We start from the raw sequence: 17,998 nt of genomic DNA, 5'->3' as shown, positions 1-17,998 counted from the left end.
GCCTTTCGCTGATGACATCATAATGGATCCGTGTGCCGCGAGTGACGTCTCCCCCCCCCACCCGATAAACAGCCATCCACCATTACCCTCTGGCTTCTCCCATTCAGCCACTGTTGAATCCATCTTGCTATTCCTGCATTTATACCCAACAGTTGAACCTTCTTAACCAACCTTCCATGAGGAACCTTGTCAAAGGCCTTACTAAAGTCCATATAGAAAATTCAAGAAGATTAGTCAAACATGACCTTCCAGGCACAAATCCATGTTGACTGTTCCTAATCAGACCCTGTTTATCTAGATGCTTATATATATTATCTCTAAGTATCTTTTCCATTAATTTGCCCACCACTGGTCAAACTTTTTATATTTTATATGTTTCCATAAGATCTCCCTCATCCTTCTAAACTCCAGTGAATACAAGCCTAGTCTTTTCAATCTTTCCTCATATGACAGTCCCGCCATCCCAGGGATCAAAGAAGGGCCTCGACCCGAAATGTCACCTATTCCTTTTCTCCGGAGATGCTGCCTCACTTGCTGAGTTACTCCACCTTTTTGTGTCAATCTTCGGTTTAAACCAGCATCTGCAGTTCCTTTCTACAAATCTCATGTGTGATACTGTTTGAATTAATTCATTGTTTTGCAGCCCAGTGGACAAGAGACAGCAAGCTGGCTGCCACAGGCTCCTCTATCCCATTCCCCGGAACTGATAAGAAATTCAGCAATTTGAACTGGGACTTCTCCGATTCCAGCCGGAATCTCCCCATTACTGAAGTTTATGGTGGAAATATCATCATATATGAAAAGTACAAGAATCGAATTAAAGTTGACAGATCAGATGGATCCTTTCAATTAAAAGATGTTGCTAAAGCAGACAGTGGCCACTATAAAATGACGGTGGACTTAGACCCACAGAGGACCAGAATTCTAACTCTTAAAGTCATTGGTAAGTAACCAGAGGGTTTGTAATTATTTGAATGAAATGGTGACACTGTGCTGAGTCGACATTTTCCAAGCATGGTGTCTTGGAAACACAAAATGTAATAAATATTTGTACTTGATCCCAAATATCTGTGGGTATTCCTTGCTTTCTCTCCACCATGCATTCCCAGTCTCAATGTTGCCATCTTTCCTCACACCAACTCAGCATCCATTTCAGTTCAGTTTAGTTTATTGTCACGTGTACTGAAGTACAGTGAAAAGCTTTTGTTGCATGCTAACCAGTCAGTGGTAAGACAATACATGATTCCAATCCAGCCATTCACAGTGTAATACATGATAAAGGAATAATGTTTAGTGCAAGGTAAAGCCAGTAAAGCCCGATCAGAAATAGTCCGAGGGTCACCAATGAGGTAGATAGTAGTTCAGGACTGCTCTCTGGTTGTGGTAGGATGGTTCAGTTGCCTGATAACAGCTGGGAAGAAACTGTCCCTGAATCTGGAGGTGTGCGTTTTCACAGTTCTGTACCTTTTTCCCGATGGGAGAGGGGAGAAGAGGAACTGTTCTCAGGGTGCAACTCATAGAAACATAGAAACATAGAAATTAGGTGCAGGAGTAGGCCATTCGGCCCTTCGAGCCTGCACCGCCATTCAATATGATCATGGCTGATCATCCAACTCAGTATCCCGTACCTGCCTTCTCTCCATAGCCCCTGATCCCCTTAGCCACAAGGGCCACATCTAACTCCCTCTTAAATATAGCCAATGAACTGGCCTCAACTACCCTCTGTGGCAGAGATTTCCAGAGATTCACCACTCTCTGTGTGAAAAAAGTTCTTCTCATCTCAGTTTTAAAGGATTTCCCCTTTATCCTTAAGCTGTGACCCCTTGTCCTGGACTTCCCTAACATCGGGAACAATCTTCCTGCATCTAGCCTGTCCAACCCCTTAAGAATTTTGTAAGTTTCTATAAGATCCCCTCTCAATCTTCTAAATTCTAGAGAGTATAAACCAAGTCTATCCAGTCTTTCTTCATAAGACAGTCCTGACATCCCAGGAATCAGTCTGGTGAACCGTCTCTGCACTCCCTCTATGGCAATAATGTCCTTCCTCAGATTTGGAGACCAAACTCATCCTTGATTCTGCAGCTGGCCTTGCCGAGGCAGCGTGATGTTTCAACGGAGTCAATGGAAGGGAGGGCCCTTCAGCCCACGGGGTCCATGCCGACCAGCGATCACACTATCCTACACACACTTGGGATCATTTACATTTATACCAAGCCAATTGACCTTCAAACCTGCACGTCTTGGGAGTGTGGGAGGAAACTGAAGATCTCAGAGAAATCCCACTATAGTTATCCAACCAGATGCAACTAAATTTAAAGTAGCACTTTCTTCCCAATAACCAATAACTACAAACTTAAAGTACACGGCATTGGGGGTTCAGTATTGATGTGGATAGAGAACTGGCTGGCAAACAGGAAGCAAAGAGTAGGAGTAAACGGGTCCTTTTCACAATGGCAGGCAGTGACTAGTGGGGTACCGCAAGGCTCAGTGCTGGGACCCCAGCTATTTACAATATATATTAATGATCTGGATGAGGGAATTGAAGGCAATATCTCCAAGTTTGCGGATGACACTAAGCTGGGGGGCAGTGTTAGCTGTGTGGAGGATGCTGGGAGACTGCAAGGTGACTTGGATAGGCTGGGTGAGTGGGCAAATGTTTGGGAGATGCAGTATAATGTGGATAAATGTGAGGTTATCCATTTTGGTGGCAAAAACAGGAAAGCAAACTATTATCTAAATGGTGGCTGACTAAGAAAAGGGGAGATGCAGCGAGACCTGGGTGTCATGGTACACCAGTCATTGAAAGTAGGCATGCAGGTGCAGCAGGCAGTGAAGAAAGCGAATGGTATGTTAGCATTTATAGCAAAAGGATTTGAGTATAGGAGCAGGGAGGTTCTACTGCAGTTGTACAGGGTCTTGGTGAGACCACACCTGGAGTATTGCGTACAGTTTTGGTCTCCAAATCTGAGGAAGGACATTATTGCCATAGAGGGAGTGCAGAGAAGGTTCACCAGACTGATTCCTGGGATGTCAGGACTGTCTTATGAAGAAAGACTGGATAGACTTGGTTTATACTCTCTAGAATTTAGGAGATTGAGAGGGGATCTTATAGAAACTTACAAAATTCTTAAGGGTTGGACAGGCTAGATGCAGGAAGATTGTTCCCGATGTTGGGGAAAGTCCAGGGCAAGGGTCACAGCTTAAGGATAAGGGGGAAATCCTTTAAAACCGAGATGAGAAGAACTTTTTTCACACAGAGAGTGGTGAATCTCTGGAACTCTCTGCCGCAGAGGGTAGTCGAGGCCAGTTCATTGGCTATATTTAAGAGGGAGTTAGATGTGGCCCTTGTGGCTAAGGGGATCAGAGGGTATGGAGAGAAGGCAGGTACGGGATACTGAGTTGGATGATCAGCCATGATCATATTGAATGGCGGTGCAGGCTCGAAGGGCCAAATGGCCTACTCCTGCACCTAATTTCTATGTTTCTATGTTTCTAACCCTTTCTGGCTTAATCCCTCCCTTCACCACCTCCAGTTTAAATTCCAGTTGGAATATTTTGGAGGACCAAGTAACCAAGAACCAAGAAGAAGAAAAGGTTGGTTTGTGTGATGGTCTGGGCTGCGATCACAGTTTGCCTGCATTCTTGGATGTAGCTGTTCCCAAACCAAGCTGTGATGCATCGTCATAGAGATGCTGTCTGACCCGCTGAGCCATTCCAGCACTTTGTGTCTATCTTCACTACTTATTTGACCGTTTCTACTCCATGGTAGAAAGTGCAGGTGGGGATTTTCTTATTTCTTGGTTAGGCCACTTACCATGCGAACCTTCGACAGTCGGGGGTAGGGCCACGTGACTGAGTTTGGCGGGAAGGAGATGTCATGGGGTTTACGGGTGTGCCCTGGTATATATAATGAACCCCTGGTCAACCTTCTCCCTTTCGTGTATGTGTTGTTGTCTTTGCTTTTGTCAATAAATATCTCGTTGTTTCACCACACGTGGCTTGCTTATTTGGCCACCATATTGGTGACCCCGACGATCCAAAACAGCATTTAGGATTTATAACCATATAACCATATATATCAATTACAGCACGGAAACAGGCCATCTCGGCCCTACAAGTCCGTGCCGAACAAGTCCCCTTAGTCCCATCTGCCTGCACTCATACCATAATCCTCCATTCCCTTCTCATCCATATGCCTATCCAATTTATTTTTAAATGATACCAATGAACCTGCCTCCACCAATTCCACTGGAAGCTCATTCCACACCGCTACCACTCTCTGAGTAAAGAAGTTCCCCCTCATATTACCCCTAAACTTCTGTCCCTTAATTCTGACGTCATGTCCTCTTGTTTGAATCCTCCCTATTCTCAAAGGGAAAAGCTTGTCCACATCAACTCTGTCTATCCCTCTCATCATTTTAAAGACCTCTATCAAGTCCCCCCTCAACCTTCTGCGCTCCAGAGAATAAAGACCTAACTTATTCAACCTATCTCTGTAACTTAGTTGTTGAAACCCAGGCAACATTCTAGTAAATCTCCTCTGTACTCTCTCTACTTTGTTGACATCCTTCCTATAATTGGGCGACCAAAATTGTACACCATACTCCAGATTTGGTCTCACCAATGCCTTGTACAATTTAAACTATGAACGCAGCCAAAGGATTAACCTCAACAGGCCAATGTCGCTGGCAGTCCAGTTGTGATCCGGCTGAGGGCAGATGGTGGCTGAGAAATGTGAATCATTATATGGTGGGAAAGATATTTGTGAAGTGTTCACCAAACCTAGAGGGCATCGTCCTAAATAGGGTGTGGGGGTGATGGGGGTGAGAACCTCGTGACCTGGTACCAAGACAACAACCTTGGACGTAGTGATCAACCTCAGAAAGGAATTGGTTCACATTCCCCAGTAGGCAATTACGGGGCCAAAGTAGAGATAGTTGAACATTTTAAGTTTGGAGGAGTAAACATCACCAGTGTCTCATCCTGGACCACCCATATTGCAGCAATGACCAAGAAAGCAGGCCAACAACGGTGGCCGATTGGGAAAGGGGGAGATGCAGCGAGACCTGGGTGTCATGGTACACCAGTCATTGAAGGTAGGCATGCAGGTGCAGCAGGCAGTGAAGAAAGCGAATGGTATGTTAGCTTTCATACCAAGAGGATTTGAGTATAGGAGCAGGGAGGTTCTACTGCAGTTGTACAGGGTCTTGGTGAGACCACACCTGGAGTATTGCGTGCAGTTTTGGTCTCCAAATCTGAGGAAGGACATTATTGCCATAGAGGGAGTGCAGAGAAGGTTCACCAGACTGATTCCTGGGATGTCAGGACTGTCTTATGAAGAAAGACTGGATAGACTTGGTTTATACTCTCTAGAGTTTAGGAGATTGAGAGGGGATCTTATAGAAACTTACAAAATTCTTAAGGGGTTGGACAGGCTAGATGCAGGAAGATTGTTTCCGATGTTGGGGAAGTCCAGGACAAGGGGTCACAGCTTAAGGATAAGGGGGAAATCCTTTAAAACCGAGATGAGGAGAACTTTTTTCACACAGAGAGTGGTGAATCTCTGGAACTCTCTGCCACAGAGGGTAGTTGAGGCCAGTTCATTGGCTATATTTAAGAGGGAGTTAGATGTGGCCCTTGTGGCCAAGGGGATCAGAGGGTATGGAGAAAAGGCAGGTACGGGATACTGAGTTGGATGATCAGCCATGATCATATTAAATGGCGGTGCAGGCTCGAAGGGCCGAATGGCCTACTCCTGCACCTAATTTCTATGTTTCTATGTTTCTATGTTAACACCTCTCTCTATCTCTTCAGAAGGTGTTGTGGGTCTCTGATGATGCCGGCTGTCTTTTTGAGGCAGCGACTCCGGTAGATGCCTTTCATAAATCTGGAATTACTTTTGTATACTTGAGGACTAAAAAAGGGCGTTTGTGTCTTGGCTCATTGACTCTGTTGTTCTCCAGATCCTCTCTCTACACCATCCATCTCCTGTGAAAACCACCCTGAGAACTACACGGCTGTGCTGAACTGCACGGTGCAGAGAGGGAGAGCGACTTCCATTGTGTGGAGCAGAGAAGGAGTTGTCCTCCCAGTTTGCCCACGGCAGTCCCTGTCTGATGGGAATGTAACGTTTACCATTTGGAGAGCAGAGAAATCAGACTCTGGCTATTACACGTGCAGCGTGGAAAACCAAGTCAGCCGAACCAACAGCACCTACCAGCTGGTCATCGAGGGTAAGTCTGTCATGGTATTGGCAAATGTCCATTGTTTATGTGACACAAGGTTGCAGGTGGTTGCCGGAGGTTGCAGGTAGTGGAAACGGGTAGGGAGACTGACAAAAACCTCCGGGAACCGCACGGAAACCTTGGTTGTGGCACAAAGTCTCCAGAGGTTTCCGTTCAGGTTTCCCAAGTGGGACAGGGGCATTACACTATCCTACACACGAGGGACAATTTACTTTCATACCAAAGCCAATTAATGTACAAAGCTCCACGAATTTGGAGTGTGGAAGAAATCCCACGCTGGTCACGGGGAGAACATACAAACTCCGTGCAGACAAGAACCCATAGTCATGAACAAACATAGAAACATAGAAACTAGGTGCAGGAGTAGGCCATTCGGCCCTTCGAGCCTGCACCGCCATTCAATATGATCATGGCTGATCATCCAACTCATTATCCCAACCCTGCCTTCTCTCCATACCCCCTGATCCCCTTAGCCACAAGGGCCACATCTAACTCCCTCTTAAATATAGCCAATGAACTGGCCTCAACTACCTTCTGTGGCAGAGAATTCCACAGATTCACCACTCTCTGTGTAAAAAATGTTTTTCTCATCTCGGTCCTAAAAGACTTCCCCCTTATCCTTAAACTCTGACCCCTAGTTCTGGACTTCCCCAACATCGGGAATAATCTTCCTGCATCTAGCCTGTCCAACCCCTTAAGAATTTTGTAAGTTTCTATAAGATCCCCCCTCAGTCTATCCAGGATTTCTTCATATGAAAGTCATGCCATCCCAGGAATCAGTCTGGTGAGCTTTCTCTGTATTCCCTCTATGGCAAGAATATATTTCCTCAGATTAGGAGACCAAAACTGTACGCAATATTCCAGGTGTGGTCTCACCAAGACCCTGTACAACTGCAGTAGAACCTCCCTGCTCCTATACTCAAATCATTTTCCTATGAATGCTAACATATCATTTGCTTTCTTCACTGCCTGCTGCACCTGCATGCCTACTTTCAATGACTGGTGTACCATGACACCCAGGTCTCGTTGCATCTCCACTTTTCCTAATCGGCCACCATTCAGATAATAGTCTACTTTCCTGTTTTTGCCACCAAAGTGGATAACCTCACAAATATCCACATTATACTGCATCTGCCATGCATTTGCCCACTCACCCAACCTATCCAAGTCACCTTGCAGCCTCCTAGCATCCTCCTCACAGCTAACACTGCCCCCCAGCTTCGTGTCACCCGCAAATTTGGAGATGTTGCATTCAATTCCCTCGTCCAAATCATTAATATATATTGTAAATAGCTGGGGTCCCAGCACTGAGCCTTGCGGTACCCCACTAGTCACTGCCTGCCATTGTGAAAAGGACCTGTTTACTCCTACTCTTTGCTTCCTGTCTTCCAGCCAGTTCTCTATCCACATCAATACTGAACCCCCAATACCGTGTGCTTTAAGTTTGCATACTAATCTCTTATGTGGGACCTTGTCAAAAGGCTTCTGAAAGTCCAGATATAACACATCCACTGGTTCTCCCTTATCCACTCTACTAGTTACATCCTCGAAAAATTCTATAAGATTCGTCAGACATGATTTACCCTTCATAAATCCATGCTGACTTTGTCCAATGATTTCACCACTTTCCAAATGTGCTGCTATCCCATCTTTAATAACTGATTCTAGCAGTTTCCCCACTACCGATGTTCGACTAACTGGTCTGTAATTCCCCGTTTTCTCTCTCCCTCCCTTTTTAAAATGTGGGGTTACATTAGCTACCTTCCAGTCCACAGGAACGATTCCAGCATCTAAACAATCACTAATGCATCCACTATTTCTGCGGCTACTTCCTTAAGTACTCTGGGATGCAATTTATCTGGCCCTGGGGATTTATCGGCCTTTAATCCATTCAATTTACCTAACACCACTTCCCGGCTAACCTGGATTTCACTCATTCCTCCATCTCATTTAATCCCCGGTCCCTTGCTATTTCCGGCAGATTATTTATCTCTTCCTTAGTGAAGACAGAACCAAAGTAGTCATTCAATTGGTGTGCCATGTCCCTGTTCTCCATGATCAAATCGCCTGTTTCTGACTGCAAGGGACCTACATTTGTTTTAACTAATCTTTTCCTCTTCACATATCTATAAATACATTTGCAGTCAGTTTTTATGTTCCCTGCCAGTTTTCTTTCATAATCTATTTTTCCTTTCCTAATTAAGCCTTTTGTCCTCCTCTGCTGGACTCTAAATTTCTCCCAGTCCTCTGGTAGGCTGCTTTTTCTGGTTAATTTGTACACTTCATCATTTGTTTTGATACTATCCCTGATTTTGTTTGTTATCCATGTATGCACTACCTTCCCTGATTTATTCTTTTGCCAAACTGGGATGAACAATTGTTGTAGTTCATCCATGCAGTCTTTAAATGTCTTCCATTGCATATCCACCGTCAACCCTTTAAAAATTAATTGGCAGTCTATCTTGGCCAATTCATGTCTCATACCCTCAAAGTTACCTTTCTTTAAGTTCAGGACCCTTGTTTCTGAATTAACAATGTCACTTTCCATCCTAATGAAGAACTCAACCACATTATGGTCACTCTTGCCCAAGGGGCCACGCACGACAAGACTGCTAACTAACCCTTCCTCATTACTCAATACCTAGTCAAGAATAGCCTGCTCTCTCGTTGGTTCCTCTACATGTTGGTTTAGAAAACTATCCCGCATACATTCCAAGAAATCCTCTTCCTCAGCACCCCTGTCAATTTGATTCACCCAATCTATATGTAGATTGAAGTCACCCATTATAACTGTTTTACCCGGGGTCTCTGGCACTGTAAGGCAGCAACTCAACCACTGCGCTATCGTGCAACCCAAGTTGTAAATGTCTATTGCGCAGATGATGGCCATTTGTCCCATGTTGATGTTCGAGTGACACAAGAGCCCCTCTCCACACTTGGTACCTGACCTTATCAGTGTATGTCACTCTACACTCCTAATACTCTCCAGACATATAAGATCCCCCCAAATTCTAATTGAAATGGATGACTATCTTATTCTTAGAGTCATAGAGTGATACAGTGTGGAAACAGGCCCTTTGGCCCAACTTGGCCACCTGTCCCAGCTACACTCATCCCACCTGCCTACGTTTGCTCCATATCCCTCCAAACATGTCCTATCATGTACCTGTCCAACTGTCTCTTAAATAGAAACATAGAAATTAGGTGCAGGAGTAGGCCATTCGGCCCTTCGAGCCTGCACCACCATTCAATATGATCATGGCTGATCATCCAACTCAGTATCCCGTACCTGCCTTCTCTCCATACCCCCTGATCCCCTTAGCCACAAGGGCCACATCTAACTCCCTCTTAAATATAGCCAATGAACTGGCCTCAACTACCCTCTGTGGCAGAGAGTTCCAGAGATTCACCACTCTCTGTGTGAAAAAAGTTCTTCTCATCTCGGTTTTAAAGGATTTCCCCCTTATCCTTAAGCTGTGACCCCTTGCCCTGGACTTCCCTAACATCGGGAACAATCTTCCTGCATCTAGCCTGTCCAACCCCTTAACAATTTTGTAAGTTTCTATAAGATCCCCTCTCAATCTCCTAAATTCTAGAGAGTATAAACCAAGTCTATCCAGTCTTTCTTCATAAGACAGTCCTGATATCCCAGGAATCAGTCTGGTGAACCGCCTCTGCACTCCCTCCATGGCATTAAATGTTGGGATAGTCCCAGCCTCAACTACCTCCTCTGGCAGCTTGTTCCATACACCCACCACCCACCCTTTGTGTGAAAAAGTTACCCATCAGATTCCTCTTAAATCTTTTCCCCTTCACCTTTATTGACTTGCTCTGGGCAAGGGACTCAATTCCTCTCATGATTTTATACACCTCTATAAGATCGCCCCTCATCCTCCTGCTCCCCAAAGAATAGAGTCACAACCTCCTCACCCTCCCCCTATAGCTCAGACCCTCTACTCCTGTCAACATCCTTGTAAATCTTCTCTGTATCCTTTCCAGCTTGACAACATCTTTCCTATAATTCACATGATCTCCCATTCCGTTTTCCCTGCGTGGATAAATATCTCTCCAGACGTGATGTAGTAAATTTTGAAAATTATAAGGAAGATAAGTAGTTTTTAATCTGTATAACCTAAGAGAATGCGTCGTGGGGAAGCAAGATAGGAACAATTGTCCAACAAGGCATCATGGCAGCACAGCGGTAGAGTTGCAGCCTTCCAGCGCTTACAACGTCAGAGACCCAGGTTTTCTGTGAGACTCGGGTTGTCCACGTTTGGTTTAGTTTAGATTCAGATTAGATTCAGATTCAATTTTAATTGTCATTGTCAGTGTACAGTACAGAGACAACGAAATGCATTTAGCATCTCCCTTGAAGAGCGACATAGCAAACGATTTGAATAAATAATAATAAGTGTCCTGGGTGGGGGGGAGGGGGGGGGGGGGGGGGGGGGGGGGGTGATTGGCAGTCTCCGAGGTACGTTGTTGAGTAGTGTGACAGCCGCCGGGAAGAAGCTGTTCCTCGACCTGCTGGTTCGGCAACGGAGAGACCTGTAGCGCCTCCCGGATGGTAGGAGGGTAAACAGTCCATGGTTGGGGTGAGAGCAGTCCTTGGCGATGCTGAGCGCCCTCCGCAGACAGCGCTTGCTTTGGACAGACTCAATGGAGGGGAGCGTGGAACCGGTGATGCGTTGGGCAATTTTCACCACCCTCTGCAATGCCTTCCGGTCGGAGACAGAGCAGTTGCCATACCATACTGTGATGCAGTTGGTAAGGATGCCCTCGATGGTGCAGCGGTAGAAGTTCACCAGGATCTGAGGAGACAGATGGACCTTCTTCAGTCTCCTCAGGAAGAAGAGACGCTGATGAGCCTTCTTGATCAGAGTAGAGGTATTGTGGGTCCAAGAGAGGTCATCGGAGATGTTGACTCCCAGGAACCTGAAGCTAGAAACACGTTCCACCTCCGTCCCGTTAATGTTTAGTTTAGTTTAGTTCTGTTTAGAGATACAGCGTGGAAACAGGCCTTTCTGCCCACCGAGTCTGCACCGACCAGCGATCCCCGCATATTAACATTATCCTACACACACACTAGGAACTATTTACACTTATACCAAGCCAATTAACCTACATACCTGTACGCCTTTGGAGTGTGGAAGGAAAGTGAAGATCTCGGAGAAAACCCACGCAGGTCACGGGGAGAACGTGCAAACTCCATACAGACAGCACCCGTAGTCAGGATCGAACCCGGGTCTCCATCGCTGCAAGCTCTGTGAGCAGCAACTCTACCGCTGTGCTACCATGCATAGTGCTCCATGCACCTGCAACAATAGCCGTGGTTCACCGCTGCCAGTAGATCAGACTGCACTAAGAACTTCTGAAACTTTGTCTGTGCCAGAAATGTGGCCACTCTTTGTGCATTGCCCAGGGGAAGTCTGCTATGTAATTACAGATTGTAGACCAAAATCAAAGAACTTCATTGTACCTAGATATGTGACTATCAAAAGGGGTCACATGACATGAAAAATACGTGACTATAACAAGGGGTCACAGTTTAAGGATAAGGGGGAAATCCTTTAAAACCGAGATGAGAAGAACTTTTTTCACACAGAGAGTGGTGAATCTCTGGAACTCTCTGCCACAGAGGGTAGTTGAGGCCACAGTTCATTGGCTATATTTAAGAGGGAGTTAGATGTGGCCCTTGTGGCTAAAGGGATCAGGGGGTATGGAGAGAAGGCAGGTACTGGATACTGAGTTGGATGATCAGCAATGATCATATTGAATGGCGAATGGTGCAGGCTCGAAGGGCCGAATGGCCTACTCCTGCACCTAATTTCTATGTTTCTATGTTTCTAATATCACTGAATTGAATGAAAAACATTTAAATTTACAAGGGGTAACCAAAGGTGATTTATTTTGTTGTAGATCATGAACCCAATCCCAGATCTCGGATTGGATTGTACCTGACCATTGGCCTCATGATCATAGTGCTTCTCGTGTTTATCTCTCTGTTGGTACATGGTGAGTATTCATTCTCTGGTAAAACCATGTCCTTGTAGGTGGTGGTGTAGAGTCAGTCAGGGGGTGGTGAATCTGTGGGATTCATTGCCACAGACGGCTTTGGAGGTCATGTCAATGGATATTTTCTCAGGAAGACATAGGTAGATTCTTCATTAGTACACGTGTCAGGGGTTATGGGGAGAAGGCAGGAGAATGGCGTTGAGGGAATGATTGATTGAATGGCGGAGTAGACTTAACCATATAAATATAACCATATAACAATTACAGCACGGAAACAGGCCATCTCGACCCTTCTAGTCCGTGCCGAACACATAACCTCCCCTAGTCCCATATACCTGCGCTCAGACCATAACCCTCCATTCCCTTCCCATCCATATAACTATCCAATTTATTTTTAAATGATAAAAACGAACCTGCCTCCACCACCTTCACTGGAAGCTCATTCCACACAGCTACCACTCTCTGAGTAAAGAAGTTCCCCCTCATGTTACCCCTAAACTTCAGTCCCTTAATTCTCATGTCATGTCCCCTTGTTTGAATCTTCCCTACTCTCAGTGGGAAAAGCTTTTCCACGTCAACTCTGTCTATCCCTCTCATCATTTTAAAAACCTCTATCAAGTCCCCCCTTAACCTTCTGCGCTCCAAAGAATAAAGCCCTAACTTGTTCAACCTTTCTCTGTAACTTAGTTGCTGAAACCCAGGCAACATTCTAGGAAATCTCCTCTGTACTCTCTCTATTTTGTTGACTTGCTGGGGTGAATGGCCTAATTCTGACACAAAATTCTGAAAGGGGGAGAACACAGGAGGAGCCGGCGTGGGGGAACCGCCATGGTGGGGGGGGGGGGGGGGGGGGGGGGGGGGGGGGGGGGGGGGGGGGGGGAGGCGCCTGTGGAAGAACAAAAGGGGGACTCGCCACGGGAAGGTGGGGGGAGGGGGGAGAACAAAGGGGGAAGTGGCCTGGGATACTTTGTAACTTTGTAAGGCGACTATTTCCGTACCGTGGGTAAGCAAGGTATGAAAGAATTTCACTGTGACAATACAGTATTCATTCATAACAGCTCATTCACAGGGAAACATCTGCAGATCAGAGAGATGCACTGTTAATTCTCTACTATCTGTCTTGTGTTTGGACTGCCTCACTCCACTGCTCAAATGTGCATCTTGGAGCCATAGAGAGTCATAGTGTGATACAGTGTGGAAATAGGCCAACTCTCCCACACTGGCCAACATTGTCCCAGCTACACTAGCCCCACTTGCCTGCGCTTGGTCCATATCCCTCCAAACCTGTTCTATCCAGCTACTCAGAGAGTGGTAGCTGTGTGGAATGAGCTTCCAGTGGAGGTGGTGGAGGCAGGTTCGTTTTTATCATTTAAAAATAAATTGGATAGTTATATGGATGGGAAGGGAATGGAGGGTTATGGTCTGAGCGCAGGTATATGGGACTAGGGGAGATTATGTGTTCGGCACGGACTAGAGGGGTCGAGATGGCCTGTTTCCGTGCTGTAATTGTTATATGGTTATATGGTTACCTGTCCTACCTTTTTCTTAAACAATGGGATCGTCCCAGCCTCAACCACCTCCTGCAGCAGCTAGTTGCATACACCCACCACCCTTTGTGTGAAAATGTTACCCCTTGGATTCCTATTAAATCTTTTCCCCCTTCACCTGGAACCTATGTCCTCTGATCCTCGTTTCCCCTACTCTGCCTGGGCAAAAGACTCTGTGCATCTACCTGATCTATTCCTCTCATGATCTTATACGCCTCCATAACATTAGCTCTTCTCCTCCTTCGCTCCATGGAATAGAGACCCAGCCTACTCAACCTCTCCCTATAGCTCACACCCTGTAGTCCTGGCAACATCCTCGTTAAATCTTTTCTGATCCTTTTCGAGCTTGACAATATTTTTCCTTTAACATGGTGCCCAGAAAATAACGCAATATTCTAAATGCAGTCTTATGCAACTGCAACATGACCTCCCAACATCTATACCCAATACTTTGACTGATGAAGGCCAAAGAGCCAAAAGCCTTTTTGACCACATTATCTACCTGTGACTCGACCCTCAAGTAACGAGTGCAGAATTCGGAGCCTCTCATCTTGGAAGACAGATGGAAAACAGTGTAGCAAAGAGTGCAGTCATGCATTTTACAGGTGGAAATAAAGGCGCAGACTTCTTTCTAATGGGGGATTGTATTCAGAAACTCGGTGCAGCAGCATCTGTGCGAAGGAAATAGGACTTCGGGGAAACCCTTCTTCAGTGCCCGGTTGCCTATTTCCTTCGTCCCCAACCCGCTGAGTTTCTCCAGGTAACCTTCGATTCTCCAGCATCTGCAGCAAGTTCTAATGGGGATTGTATTCAGTCGGAGGTGCAAAAGGCAGTGCTGGTGCAGTTCCCAAAAGGGCAATTTGCAAGTTCAATCAGTAGTAAGGAAGGCAAGCGCAATGTTAGCATTTATTTCAGGAGGACGAGAATATAAAAACAAAGATGTAATGCTGAGCTTTTATAGGGCGCTGGTCATATCGCACTTTATAGTTTTTTTAGTTTAGAGTTACAGCGCGGAAACAGGCCTTTCGGCCCACCGAGTCCGCACCGACAAACAATTCCCACACATTAGCACTATCCTATACACACTAGGGACAATTTACACATACTCTATACCAATTAACCTACATACTTGTACGTCTTTGGAGTGTGGGATGAAGAAAATTCACGCGGTCATGGGGAGAACGTACAAACTCCGTCCAAACAGCAGCCCCCGTAGTCGGGATCGAACCCGGGTCTCCGGCGCTGCAAGCACCGTAAGGCAGCAACTCTACCGCTGTGCCACCACGGCCACACTATGAATTAGAGCAGTTTTGGGTCCCATATCTGAGGAAGGATGTGCTGGCATTGGAGAGGGTCCATAGGAGGTTTTACAAGAATGATCCCAGGAATGAGTGGGTTAACCTATGATGAGCATTTGTCAGCACTGGGATTGTACTCGCTGGAGTTTAGAAGAACAACAGGACACCTAATTAAAACTTACCGAATATTGAAAGGCCTGGATGGAGCGAATGTGGAGAGGATGTTTCCACCAGTGAAAGTGTCTACAACCAGAGGACATAACCTCAGAATAAATGGACATACATAACTTTAGTAAGAAGATGTGGAGGAATTTCTTTAGCGAGAGGGTGGTGAATCTGTGGAGTTCCTTGCCACCGACGGCACTGGAGGCCAAGTCATTGGGTAGTTTTAAGGTGGAAATTAAAAAATTCTTGATTCATAATGGTGTCGGGTTATAGGGAAAAGGCAGGAGAATGGGGTTAGGAGAGAAAGATAGATCAGCCATGATAGAATGATGGAGTAGACTCGATGGGCCAAATGGCCTAATTCAGAGTCAGAGTCAGAGTCAATTTAATTGTCATTTGGACCCCTGGAGGTCCAAACGAAATGCCGTTTCTGCAGCCATACATTACATACAAATAGACCCCAGACACAACAATAATTACATTTAACATAAACATCCATCACATTGCTGTGATGGAAGGCCAAAAAAAACTTATCTCCCCCCTGCACTCTCCCCCCCCCCCCCCCGATGTCAGAGTCAAAGTCAAAGCCCCCGGCTGGCGATGGCGATTGTCCCGCGGACATTAAAGCCACGCCGGGTGGTGCGAGGTCGCACACCGGGTCTTGGTGCTAGAGCCCCCAGCGTGCGCTCGCAGAGTCCCGCGGCCATTCCAAGCCGAGCGGGGCAGTGATGTCAGGCCCCGCTCCAGGAGCTCTTCAACCCCGCAACTCGGGCGGGAGAAGTCGCCGTTGCAGGAGCCCTGAAAAGCGGTCTCCCTCATTAGTTAATACTGATATTCTGATTCCCACAGCTTGGACTGCCTTCTTGAATGAATGAAGCCCCTCTACTCACTGGGACAAGAGGAACAGGTACATTGGAACATCACCATCTCTCTGTTCCACTCCAGTTCACGATGTCCCAATGTTGGTCCACGTCGATATACCTTCAGCACAGCGGCCCTGGAACTATCTGGCAAGCTACACCGCGGAAACAGCTTCACCCTACCTAATGCAGCAGTTCAAGATATGGCAGATATTTAAACAACCTTTTCATTGCATTCTGCGGGAAAATTAGCCCAGCTAGAAACGGGGGATCCTGAGAGAAGGTGGACCATTTTTAGAAGGGATGTTACAAGCCTGATGCAAAAGATGGGGTTGAGAGAGAAAGATAGATTAGCCATGATTGAATGGTGGAGTAGACTCCATGGGCCGTCAATGCCATCTAAATCCGAATTATGGTCTTGTCCCGAAACGTCACCCATTCCTTCTATCCAGAGATGCTGCCTGTCCTGTAGAGTTACTCCAGCCTTTTGTGTCTATCTTCGGTGTGAACCAGCATCTTCAGTTCCTTCCTGCACGTGATAAGAAGGCACGGTATCTGGCTTGGGGATGGGTTATAAAAACAAAAGATGCAAGTTGTGGATTGACCCAAGATCAGCTTAGTTTAGTTTAGAGATACAGCGTGGAAACAGGCCCTTCGGCCCACCGAGCCCGCAATTACCAGCAATCCCCACACATTACCATATACCATATAACAATTACAGCACGGAAACAGGCCATCTCGACCCTTCTAGTTCGTGCCGAACACATAATCTCCCCTAGTCCCATATACCTGCGCTCAGACCATAACCCTCCATTCCCTTCCCATCCATATAACTATCCAATTTATTTTTAAATGATAAAAACGAACCTACCTCCACCACCTTCACTGGAAGCTCATTCCACACAGCTACCACTCTCTGAGTAAAGAAGTTCCCCCTCATGTTACCCCTAAACTTCAGTCCCTTAATTCTCATGTCATGTCCCCTTGTTTGAATCTTCCCTACTCTCAGTGGGAAAAGCTTTTCCACGTCAACTCTGTCTATCCCTCTCATCATTTAAAAACCTCTATCAAGTCCCCCCTTAACCTTCTGCGCTCCAAAGAATAAAGCCCTAACTTGTTCAACCTTTCTCTGTAACTTAGTTGCTGAAACCCAGGCAACATTCTAGTAAATCTCGTCTGTACTCTCTCTATTTTGTTGACATCCTTCCTATAATTAGGCGACCAAAATTGTACACCATACTCCAGAATTGGCCTCACCAATGCCTTGTACAATTTTAACATTACATCCCAACTTCTATACTCAAACTTTTGTGTCTATCTTCGGTGTGAACCAGCATCTTCAGTTCCTTCCTGCACATGATAAGAAGTTACGGTATCTGGCTTGAGGATGGGTTATAAAAACAAAAGATGCAAGTTGTGGATTGACCCAAGATCAGCTTAGTTTAGTTTAGAGATACAGCGTGGAAACAGGCCCTTTGGCCCACCGACCCCGCAACTACCAGCAATCCCCACACATTAACGCCACCCTACACACACTAGGGACAATGTTACATTTTACTAGACTAAGTGGGACCCGTTGGGTCCCATGTTCACACGGGGCTGGTCCCCCAACGCAATATTCCACCTCTCCACTAATTGCAATATTGGTGGCCAGTGTGGTGGGCGGAGGGTGTTTCTGGAGTGCTAGTATGGGTGTTGTGGGCTGAAGGGACTGGTTTCCAGAGGGCTAGTATGGACATTGTGGTCCAAATGGATTCTTGGGCTGGCAGCTCAGTCACGCAGGCTGATGTGCTGGCAGCTCACTCAGCCACGGCTGGTGGGCTGGCAGTTGACTCACGGCTATTCCTTGAAATTCTATTTCAAGCAGG

The 17,998-nt window shown here is 46.1% G+C and overlaps 1 protein-coding gene across 5 annotated transcripts in view; it reads left to right on the top strand.

The window, feature by feature from the left end:
- The window catches only part of LOC129693564 (carcinoembryonic antigen-related cell adhesion molecule 6-like), a 25,467-nt gene extending 9,025 nt beyond the window's left edge, over positions 1 to 16,442 (top strand). For 4 of the 5 annotated variants that reach the window (XM_055630363.1, XM_055630361.1, XM_055630362.1 and 1 more), the window contains exons 3-6: positions 644 to 943; positions 5,964 to 6,233; positions 12,165 to 12,260; positions 16,120 to 16,442. In XM_055630363.1, the coding sequence (XP_055486338.1) occupies positions 644 to 943; positions 5,964 to 6,233; positions 12,165 to 12,260; positions 16,120 to 16,145 (692 nt within the window). In that variant the 3' untranslated portion in view covers positions 16,146 to 16,442. The remainder of the gene's footprint in view (positions 1 to 643; positions 944 to 5,963; positions 6,234 to 12,164; positions 12,261 to 16,119) is intronic. The other variant, XM_055630364.1, reaches the window with a different exon arrangement.
- Positions 16,443 to 17,998: the final 1,556 nt, after the last annotated feature.

This window comes from Leucoraja erinacea, unplaced genomic scaffold, assembly GCF_028641065.1.
Source record: "Leucoraja erinacea ecotype New England unplaced genomic scaffold, Leri_hhj_1 Leri_348S, whole genome shotgun sequence".
Taxonomy (NCBI): domain Eukaryota; kingdom Metazoa; phylum Chordata; class Chondrichthyes; order Rajiformes; family Rajidae; genus Leucoraja; species Leucoraja erinaceus.
Note: the sequence above shows the minus strand (reverse complement) of the source record. Positions and strands in the feature narration are given on the sequence as shown.